The 10,318-nt window shown below is 58.4% G+C and overlaps 1 protein-coding gene across 1 annotated transcript; it reads right to left on the reverse strand.

The window, feature by feature from the left end:
• Positions 1-1,940: 1,940 nt before the first annotated feature.
• Positions 1,941-10,050, reverse strand: LOC138918738 (serine/threonine-protein kinase MARK2-like). The gene has a single exon (XM_070241724.1). It carries the CDS (start codon positions 7,384-7,386, stop codon positions 5,968-5,970), a length of 1,419 nt encoding a protein of 472 aa, XP_070097825.1. The 5' UTR covers positions 7,387-10,050; the 3' UTR covers positions 1,941-5,967.
• Between the last annotated feature and the right edge of the window lie 268 nt (positions 10,051-10,318).

A 10,318-nucleotide genomic window follows, 5' to 3' on the forward strand; every position in this document is an offset into this window, starting at 1 on the left:
TCTTCTGGAGCTGAGCTGGAGCCGCTCTCTGGATGGAGCATGTGTTCCCAGCTCACCACAGTCCCCGCCACTCCCTCAGCTTGCCTCTGGCCCAGGGCCTCACCCACCTCTCTGGACCTGACCCCTGGAGGCATCTGAGTTTGCGGTCCTCCCGTTAGCCCCATGGAGCTTCACTTCTTCACCCGAGACGTGAGGACAGCAGTGTCCGGCCTGGGTTAGACGCACTGGGAATGCAGCCTCAGAGCAGGGGTTCACTGAGTGCCCCGAAGGCAGCTGAGACGAGGTGGGTGGGCGAGGCCCGGGACTAGGGGCTCAGGGAAGTGTCCCCGAGGAATGCTGTGTCTTCTGACTCCAAAGCTGCACCCTGACCTCCTGCCCGTCTCCCACTCCCTCGTGCATCACTGCAGCCAGGGATCCCGCAAACCCTGGGCACGCGGGGGCCACGGCCCCGGGGTCAGCACCAAGGGCACCAGCAACAGGCACCCATCCAACACTCCATCTCCAGCAGCTCAGAGAGCACAGCGCCCCCATGAGGTACCACTGCCAGACCCACTTATAGAGAGAAACTGAGCCTCCAAAGGGACCAGGGACCCGTCCAAGGTCACACAGACTTAGAAAGCTAGAAGCCAGGTCTGCCGGTCTCTCACACAAGCAGACATTCCAGCCTCAGGCGATGACAACCAGGTGACCTAAGCACAGAGCGGGCTGCGTGTGTCATGGTGGGGGCGGGGTACTGGCCGGGCAGGCTGGGGAACAGATGCCAGAAGGGCAGAGTCTCGCAGGGTGAGGGCACTGCTGTCTGGAGAGCAGAGGAAAGGCGCTCCTGCTGGAGGACCAGCTCATGCTAAGGCCTGGAGGTGCGGCGGCCTGAGAAACACGGCTTGTACGTGACAGAGGGGCCTCTGGAAGCCACCGCCCTCACCTGTGGAGGCCCCTGGACTCCCCCTCCTCCCGGCTTGACCCCCGCCCCGGCAGCTGTGCCTCCATCCATCTCTCTGTCTGCCCTCCTCCGGCTGCCCCGAGGCCCAGCCCCTGAGCCGGCTCCTCCTCAGCATCCTGCTCTTTCCACATTGTCCGGTCTTGGCTCAGACACAACAGGTGGGTTCCCTCCCTTGAAGTGATAATTAGGTTTCTCATTACCGAGGGATACCCTCATGACATGTCCTCAAAGTTTAAAAAGAATTAAAATTGAGAAAAGAATCCAGACTGCTAACGGTCTAAATGAGCACAGGATGAGAGAAGGTCCCTCTGTTCCTGGTGAGGAAGGGGCCCTGTTCCCGGAGGAAGACGGGAGGGGGTGACCTGGACCCCCGTGCGCCTGTGGGCAATCCTTCCGTCTAGTCAGGGTGTAGCCATCGTCACACGTTTCTGAGCCCCTTTCTGTATCTGTCCCAGAGCCCTCCCAGCGCTCCCAGGCTGGAGAGGCCATCAGACAGTGAGCACAGCTCTGGGGGCCCAGGTGAGGCCAGAGGGGGCTGCAGGAGGGGATGTGGTTTGAGAAGGGCTTCATGGAGGCGGTGAAATCTGAGCAGGGTCTCCAAGGACAAGCCATCATCCAGCCAGGGCCTGGCACCCGGCAGGAACCAAATCCATGAGGAAAAAACGAGCGAGTGAGTGAAGAAATGAACGGGCGCCCTGACCTCCTGCCCGTCTCCCACTGAGCGGGTGCTGAGCGGGGGGGCCTGGCTCTGAACTCAGTGAGGGGAATGAAAGGGCCGACGCGAGGGAGACCGGGGCGGGAGGCCGTCACTATGGACACAGGAAGCAGGGAAGGCTCCTCTGAGGAGGTGACGTCGGAGCTGAGCCTTACTGGGCCATGTTTGTAGCTTCTGGAAACCTGAGGCTTTAACCTCTGGCCCGCGTGCACATATGGGACACGCCTTGTCCCAAGTCCCTTCGGCTCAGCCTCCTGCCTCCCTTGTTGCACCCCCACCCCAGGAAGAGCCCTCCTTCGTGGGCCCACATTCCAAATACAAACCGACCCATCCAGGGGCCATCCACACCCCAAGCACCTCCTCTCTTGGACTCTCACACTCAGGGCCACGGGCCCCCTGCCCTTGTCCCCCAGGGCAGGCACCAGACAGGCGGGACAGCCCCCTGCCCCGGAGCCTGTGAGTTATTCAGACCAGCCCGTCTGAGCCTGCTCACCCTGCCTCGCTGTTCCTCCCCGCAGAACCCACAGGACAGACTCCTGCCCGCGGTGCCCTGCTGTCTCACCTCCTGACCCCCGGGGCTTCCCTGGTGGCCCTGCGAGCTCCGCCTCGGAGAACTGCAAGTAATCAACTATCTTCTCAATGGCATCATCTCCGGGTCCGCTGGCCTTACTGAACCGCATATGTTCCCTTGTCACTTTCTGTGTGAAACCTGCCCTCCCAGACCCTTTGCAGACGCTTAGCCTGAACAGAGGAAGAGCAAAGGAAGTGTGCGCCCTGTCACAGCATCTTCGACAAGGTGAACCTGGAATACACACTGGAGTTCCTTTCCCCATCAAACGGGAGGCTCCAGAAGAGTGGAGGGCACATCAGGCATTCCACGGACAAGACCAGAGCCCCGGGACGTCCCGAACGTCTGTCTCCACAGGCGGCGGGCTCGGGGCCAGGGCTTGACCGAGTCCCAGGCTCTGCCTGCCCACTGAGCCTGGAGTTTGGTGGGTTTTTCGGATTCAGCTTTTAATCTTGTCACTTTAGCAGACAGCCCTCAGTTCCTAACTCAACTTTCCAGCAATAATCCAATTAGAGCGCTGCTCCCTGAGTCAGGTGACAAGAATCTGCGGACATCAGCAGGGAGAGACAGTTTCAGCCCGGCCTGTTTCAGAACAAGGGGTGTCTTTGGGAGAGAGTGGGGGTGCGCAGTGTGGGAGGACAGAACAAGGGGACGCCCTGGGGGACACCAGCGCCTGATTTGTTTCCTGGGGGCATCGACCTTCACGCATTAGATTTCCAGGGCAGCGCCCCAAGAGTGGAGTGGGTAGGAGCTGAGCTTGGCTGTCACCCCACGGAAAGGAGGGCTGAACACTGCAGGCAGCTGTGGCCCGGGGAGCGGCCTGACCCGAGGAAGCCCCCCAGAAAGCCGCCTCCAAGATGGCCATCCTTGTCAGGACAGGGTCCAGCTGCTGGAACAAAGGCCCACGGCAGATTGGCGCACAGAGCTGGCCCCTCTCCCACGCTCAGTCTGGAGGCACACGGTTGGCGCTGGTCTGGCAGGGCTGCCCGGGAGGCTCCTGTCCCCGTTGCCCTGTCATCCCAGAGGAGCCGCCCTCGTCCGTGTGGTCAGGACAGAGCTCCAGCCTCAGAGCTCGTGCTCCCGGCAATGGGACAGAGGGAGATGCAGATAGAAGAGCCTCCTTCTCTCTCCTGGGAAATATCTGGAAGATGCAAAAGTCACTTCCCTTCCCGTCTTGAGGGAGCGCTGGGTTCCATGCCCAGCCCGCTGCCGAGGAGGCTGGGAACTCTGTGTCCCGGGTGGCCACATTCCCAGCCAGGAGTCAGGGGTTCAGTTGCTCTGGGAGGTGGACGATGCCATTGGGAGCCACCCGGAACTGTCTGCCACACCCTTGTTAATGTTTCCTCCCACCACCCCACCACTCCACACCCTGAGTTCCTGTTTTGTGAAAAATGGTCCATCAGTCCAGTTGCATTAAGTAATTCATAATTCAGGATCAGCTGAAGATCCTGGGCCAGCGGGGGCGTTCATTAGCTGCGCTGGCAAATCCCTGGTGGGGCCCCACACCGACTCACGGTCTCTCCCCGCAGAGCCCACTGTGCACCTGAAGCCAGAAGCATCTTCTCCAGCGGAGGCCGAGCATGTCGCTCCCTGCTGCTGCTCCCCTGCTCCTTAGAAACTGACCCAGGGCCCTTGCTGTGGAACTGAGCTTAGCCTAACGAGGCAGCTCAGAGGCAGCCGCCGGCCAGCCAGCCAGCGCCCAAGCTCACAGAAGAGACGGAGAAAGCCTCATCAGCAGAGCGTTCCGTCATCGCAGCTGACTGCTCTCCAGGCCTGAGCTGGGGGATATCGAAGTTCGGAGATGCAGAGCACAATGCACCAGCGGAAGTGGTCCCAGAAACAAGGGGTGCTGGTCCACGTCCCCCCAAGCCTCGCGCCTGCCTCTGTCTTGTACGTGCCCACCACCGCAGCCTCCTTCTGTCTGGGACGCCTCCTCCGATTGCTGCGGTCAGAGCCTGCAGCCCTCCCCACTAGGTGCCACCTCCCTTTAGACTGCCAGCAGGGGGTGAGCGTGTGCTGAGCTGGGCACGTCCTGCCTCTGTCCCCGGCACAGGGGACTGTCCTCCTGTTGGGTCCCCGCCTTCTCTTCCCAGCTGGGCTGTGCTCTTCCAGCGGGATCCACGCCTCATTCCCCTCGGGGAGCCCGTGAGTCTGGCCAAGCGCCCAGCATGTGGGCTTCACCGAGGGGGAGCCTCACGGGCAGAGGATTTGTGGAAAACCGAACCAGTCAGTGTGAGTAAAGCCCAGGGAGGAGGTGGGAGTGCAAAGGGCTGCCGGGAGCAGGTCACAGAGGGTCCCGAAAGCCCACCGAGGCAGTGGGACTGGCCCTGAAGGGAAGGGGTCCCTGGACAGATGCCAGGAGAGCAGCGCCGGAGGACCACACGCTGGGCTGTTTGGCGTAAGGAAAACCACAGCGGGGGACCCGAACGGGGAGCAACAAGCCTCCCAGCATGTCCACAGCCCTCCTCTTCCTGGCCCTGGCCCTGCACTCCGTGGGCGCAGGGAAATCTCTGCCCACTCTCGTGCTGGGACCGTCCCGAGCCGTCTCATGAGCACGTGGAAAGACTGCACACAGTGCCACCGGCCTCGCGAGCAGCAGCCAGCGGCCTCCTGGCCATCCTCAGGCTTCTGAGGAGCCCCTGCGGAAGCTCCCTGATGGTTGACCCTCCCTCTGGAGCCCCAGGATGTCTGGCTTCCTGTCACCTCCCCTGGAACCTGCAGCTGTCCGAACAGCCCACACCTCGTCAGTGCTCTTAGGGGCCTGCTCCGCATCACCGTCATCAAAAGGAGAAATCGTCCCATTGCCCAGGGCCCCTGCACGTGGAGGTGAGCTGAGTCCGCTCGGGGGCCCACACCCTGCCACCCCGACCCCCCAAGGGTGGCTCACGGACTCGGTTACCCTATCTGGACCTCTCGCTTGTAGTCATAAAAGCCACAGGCTCGACGTTTCCCGTGCTGCTTCTGGAAACGTCAGCTAGTGTTAGCCACGGTCGCTGCCTTTCTGCCCTCCACTGTGGCTCCCAGCCTTGTCCCTTCAGACCCGCATTAGCTGCTAGGAGCGTTACCCCAAGAATTCTGAGTCACTTCTCCACCTAGTTGTTCCGATCACCTCCTCGTGCTACATCCCTACACGCGTCTCAGGCTGGAGCCCGCCCAGCCCCCGCTCTGCGTACGGAGGGTGCAAAACGGAGCATCTGTGACACAGCTTTCTGCAGCAGCAAGTTTATTACAAGACTTGGAAAACCGAGGACTTTCCGAGACCCGACCGTCAGCCCCTCAACGTGGAAGAAGAGACGGAGAGGACGGGGAGGGAAGCTGTGCTCCGGGAAAAGCAGTCCAGGCTCTGAGGTTCCACCCCGGTGGGGCCAAGGGGCAGAGCTGCAGCGAGGGTGGCCTCTCCTCGTGTCCCCCAGGTGCCTCCAGGCCGTCCTCTAGGTTCCCCGAGTGTTTGGACGCGATGCTTTGGAGGCTCAAAGAGGGGCCAGGTCCCTTCCGAGTTGAATCTCTGCAGAGAGCGCCGCCGCGGTTGGCACAGCTCCCCTGGCCGCTGGAGCGAGGCCTCTCACCCGCATCTTTGCACACACGCGTGTCCTTCTTGCACGGCCCCCACTCACAGCAGAAGGCGTCTCCCTCTGGCCGAAGCCCCACGCCCGGGCCGGCTCCGGATTCTGCGACTTCCTTGCTGTGCGCGGACAATGCAGGGGGCAGCTCGACCCTTGGGTTGGGACCGGACCTGCTGGGACCTCAACGGGGCCACACCCTGTTCCTCTTGCCAGACCCTATCCTGATTGGCAGGCAGCAGCACAGACGTCGGAGTGCCTTGAACAGCCTCCTGGCAGCGCCCCCTCGGCCCTGGCTGCGGCCAGAGGGCGAGGCCGGGGTCACCTCATGGGGCTGCCCCGCCTGCCGGGAGTCTCCTTGGCAGCTTTCCTCCTGGGCCCCACGTGTGGTGCGGGCGCTGTCGGAGGAGGGGACGGCCCCGGGGTCCCATGGGGGGGCCGGGCTGGGGGCAGCGGGGCATGAGTCCAGGCTGGGCAGAGCACCGCCAGGCTCTGCGGCCTTCGGCCCTGACTGCGGCTTCTCGCTGGGCCGCTGACGGCCAGCCTCCCGGAGCCAGGTAGGCAGAACGGGCTCACTGCCAGCGCGCTGGCCGCGGGGCTCCGAGGCCCTCCGCCACGCCGTGCAGTGTTGCAAAGCACGGCAGCTGTGGGCCTTGTTGGAGGGGAGGGAGCTCAGGGGTCTGGCGTGACCACCCCCCTGCGGCTGCTGGGCCTTCGCCATCTCGTCGGTCCCCCAGGCGGTCCTCGTGTCAGCAGGCGGCTCCCTGTAAGGCCTCAGCCTCGGCTGGCCCCAGTTGACCCACGGGTCCCCCATCACCTCCTCCAAAGTCTTCCTCTTCCCAGGGTCGAGGGTCAGCAGGCCTCTGAGCAGCTGGGCGCACTGGCACGACACCAGCCTGGGCGGCGAGTAAGCCCCCCTGAGCGTGCTGCGCTGTATGGCTTCGAAGTCCTCCCCCCAGAATGGCAGGGACCCGGCAAGCATGGCGTGGAGCAGCACGCCGAGGCTCCAGACGTCGGCCGGGGGGCCGTCGTAGGGCTGCAGCCGCATGACCTCCGGGGCCATGTAGCCGGGGGTGCCGCAGAACGTGCTCAGCGGCCCGCCGCGGTCCAGGCTGCAGAAGCCGAAGTCGGCCAGCTTCGCGCTCCCCGCCGGGTCCAGGAGCACGTTCTCCGGCTTCAGGTCCCGGTGTATGACGCCCCGGCGGTGGCAGTACTGGAGAGCAGAGACGAGCTGCCGGAACCAGCCTCGCGCCTCCTCCTCCGTCAGGGGGCCGTGCTCCATCAGGTGGTCCAGCAGGTTGCCTCCGCGCACGTATTCACTTATGATAAATAGTGTCTCCTTGCTTTCCATCACCTCCACCAGCCTCAAAATATGGGGGTGACGTAATCGCGCCAGACCCTGCGTTTCGCACAGGAGTCTCTTGGCAGTGGCGGCGCTCTGCTCCTTCTTCTGTATGATCTTGACGGCCACCTCCGTCCCGCTGGGCACGTGCAGGGCCAGCTTCACAATGCCGAAGGAGCCCTCCCCAAGGGTCCTTCGCAGCTGGTAATCCCGCGGACAGGGCTGCCTGCCAGCAGAGGTGGCCGCCAGGCCAGGAAGCATGCTGGCTCCTGTCTACGCTAACTAACACTAACGAACGACGCTAACTACGCTTACTATGTGAACAAACAAAACGATAGGAGGCTAGCTAATATGGGCTAACTAAAGTAACGAGGCCAGCTATGCTTCCTAACTACGCTAATAAAGAAAACGAACGCTACCAAAGATACTAACTACTGACTATGCCAACACTGCTAACTATACTAACTATGCTAACTATGCTAAGTATGCTAACAATACTAGCTAAAAAATTTAAAGAAAACGCGAAGAAGAACAAAAACAAGGAAAAATTAAAAATGACAAAATAACAAGGAAAAACTGAAATATAAAAAATATAAATATAATAAAAATATAATGTAAAAATATAATATAAAAATAAATCAATAATAAAAAAATTAAAGATTTAAAAGGGGGAAAAATAAGAAGGAGAACAAAACCCAAAAAAATAAAAAAAGGAAAACAAAGAAAAGTAACAAAACAAAAAGAAAAGAACAAAAAAGCAGCAAACTGAAAAAAAATGAACAAAATCAGGGGGCAAAAAAAAAAAAAACGGAGAAAACAAACTAACTGTGGCAGATTCCTCAGGTCACCAGAGCAGCTTCCTGGGTAAGTACCAAAGCCCTAGGCCGGGCAGAGGCTTATACAGGCTTTTGGGAAATTCCATCACAGGGGCTCCTTATGAGGTCAGAGCAGGAAAGGGACCAGGCATGGCTGGGGCTAAACTACAGCGGTTGGCTCACTTTTTGCTCTCAAGACCCCTTTACTCTGAAAAACAGGGACCCCAAAGAGAGTTTCATTAATGTGGGAGATTAGAGAGTGATATTTACTTTATTCGAAATTAAAATCTGTAGGATTTTTCAGTGGCCTTTGCATCTGTAATTCAAAAATCTCTAATAACTCTTGGCTGTTAAGACCTCAAAATAGCTACACTTAAAACGCACAACTCCTGGGGCTGGCCCCGTGGCCGAGTGGTTCAGTGCGCGCGCTCCGCTGCAGGCGGCCCAGTGTTTCGTTGCTTCCAGTCCTGGGCGCGGACATGGCACTGCTCATCAAACCACGCTGAGGCAGCGTCCCACATGCCACAACAGGAAGGACCCACCACAAAGAATATACAACTATGTACCAGGGGGCTTTGGGGAGAAAAAGGAAAAAATAAAAAATCTTTAAAAAAAAAATACACAACTCCTTTTCCTTAAACTCTGATTAGTTTCAAAATGATCGTACCCCTGAAGGGCTGTTATAGTCCTATAGGAAAACGTTCTGTTGCATGAGACCTGAGAAGGGGCATCATTAACGTTCACAGAGCTGAGGGGAAGAGAGCTTTCCTCCTACTTCCCCAGGGAGACCACGAGCAGATTCCTCACCAGAAACCCTGGAGGCCAGAGGGCAAGGGCTGATGTACTCAAAGTGCAGAAGGAAAAGAATCCGACCAGGAGCCTCTATCTGGAGAGCAGTCCTTCCAAAATGAGGGAGCAACCAAGACGTTCCCAGAAAAGCACGGCTCAGAGAGCGCTGTCCACCAGACCCACCTCCGAGGAAGGGAGTCCTTCAGGCTGGAAGGAGAGGACGCGGACGGGCACTCGACGCCTCGGGCAGAAATGAAGGTCTCTGCTCAAGTAAGTAGGAGACGACTACAAAAGCTGGAACTATTCTAACTTTGGCTTGTACCTCCTCTTCTTGTTTTCTGCATTAAGAGACTAAAGGATTAAAACCCCAATTCTTAGTCTGTGTTTTTGGACACACAATGCCATTGATGGAATTCTGTGACATTAAGAACTGAAACAGGCAGCGTGAGAGCTCTATAGGGTCCCAGTTTCTCTATGTTACTGAAGTGACGCTGGCATCAATTGACATTTGAGTGTTATGACTTTAGGATGTTAAGTGTAATTCCACGGTAACCACAAAGAAAAGAGCTATCGAATACACACAAAGCAAAATGAGAAGGGAGTTAAATTGCCTTTTCAGTAATTGTACAGACGAGCTGCACGGTCCCGTCTACCACAACTGGGTCTATGTTCATGAGGTGACCTTTTAAAGCCACTAAAGGTGAGGGCTGGCTGCCAGGGGAACCCACCTCCCTCGGACAGTCGGAACTTTCATTCCCACCCCCTGATTTCCTGGGAGGGGAGAGGGGGCGGCGGTCGAATCCATCACCAACGGCCAATGAGCTAATCAATCCTGCTTCTCTAAGGAAGCCTCCATAAAGACCTCCAACCCCAAAGAGGTTCAGAGCGCTTCCAGGGGGGAGCTAGCACGCTTCCGCGGGCCACCTGCCGGGCCCCGAACTGCACGAGGACAGAAGCTCCTTCGTGAGGGACCTCGCCGTGTGTATCTTCATCTGCCTGTTGATTCGCATCTTGAAATCTTATGTGATAAACCAGTAATCTAGTGAGTAAACTGGTTTCCTGATTCCTGTGAGCCACTCTAGCAAATTAATCGAGCCCACAGTGGGGCTCGTGCTAACCTCTGATTTATAGCCTGCTGGTCAGTAGCACAGGTGACAACCTGGGCTGGCGACTGGCGTCTGAAGTGGAGGCAGCCTGGTGGGACCGAGCCCTCGACCCGTGGAACGTGATGCTGGCCCCGCGGAGAGGGTCAGAATCGAGGCGAAGTGTCAGGGAATTGTCAGGGGTCAGGGAACGGCTTGGTGGCATGGGAACACTTCCCTCTACATACATCAGAAGTGGGTACCAGAATCTTCCCCAGGTGAGCTCACAGTGTGAAAGCTCGCCCTGCGCACACTTAGGGCACAAGCGCTTTTCAGTGTGTGTGCCAGTCCATAGAAAAATTGAGAGAAATAAGATGAAAGGGGGAGGGAGGAGGGCAGGAGAGATGACACGAGTGGCTCAGAGCTGATAATGTAGAAGCTGGGCACGTGGGGAAGGTGGCCATTATACCATTTTGCCTACTTTTGTGTATATCTGAAGTTTTCCCC

Source organism: Equus caballus, chromosome 18 (assembly GCF_041296265.1).
Source record: "Equus caballus isolate H_3958 breed thoroughbred chromosome 18, TB-T2T, whole genome shotgun sequence".
Lineage (NCBI taxonomy): Eukaryota > Metazoa > Chordata > Mammalia > Perissodactyla > Equidae > Equus > Equus caballus.

Coding starts and splice junctions, on each gene's coding strand:
- LOC138918738 (XM_070241724.1), bottom strand. CDS start 7,386: ATGCTTCCTGGCCTGGCGGCCACCTCTGCTGGCAGGCAGCCCTGTCCG.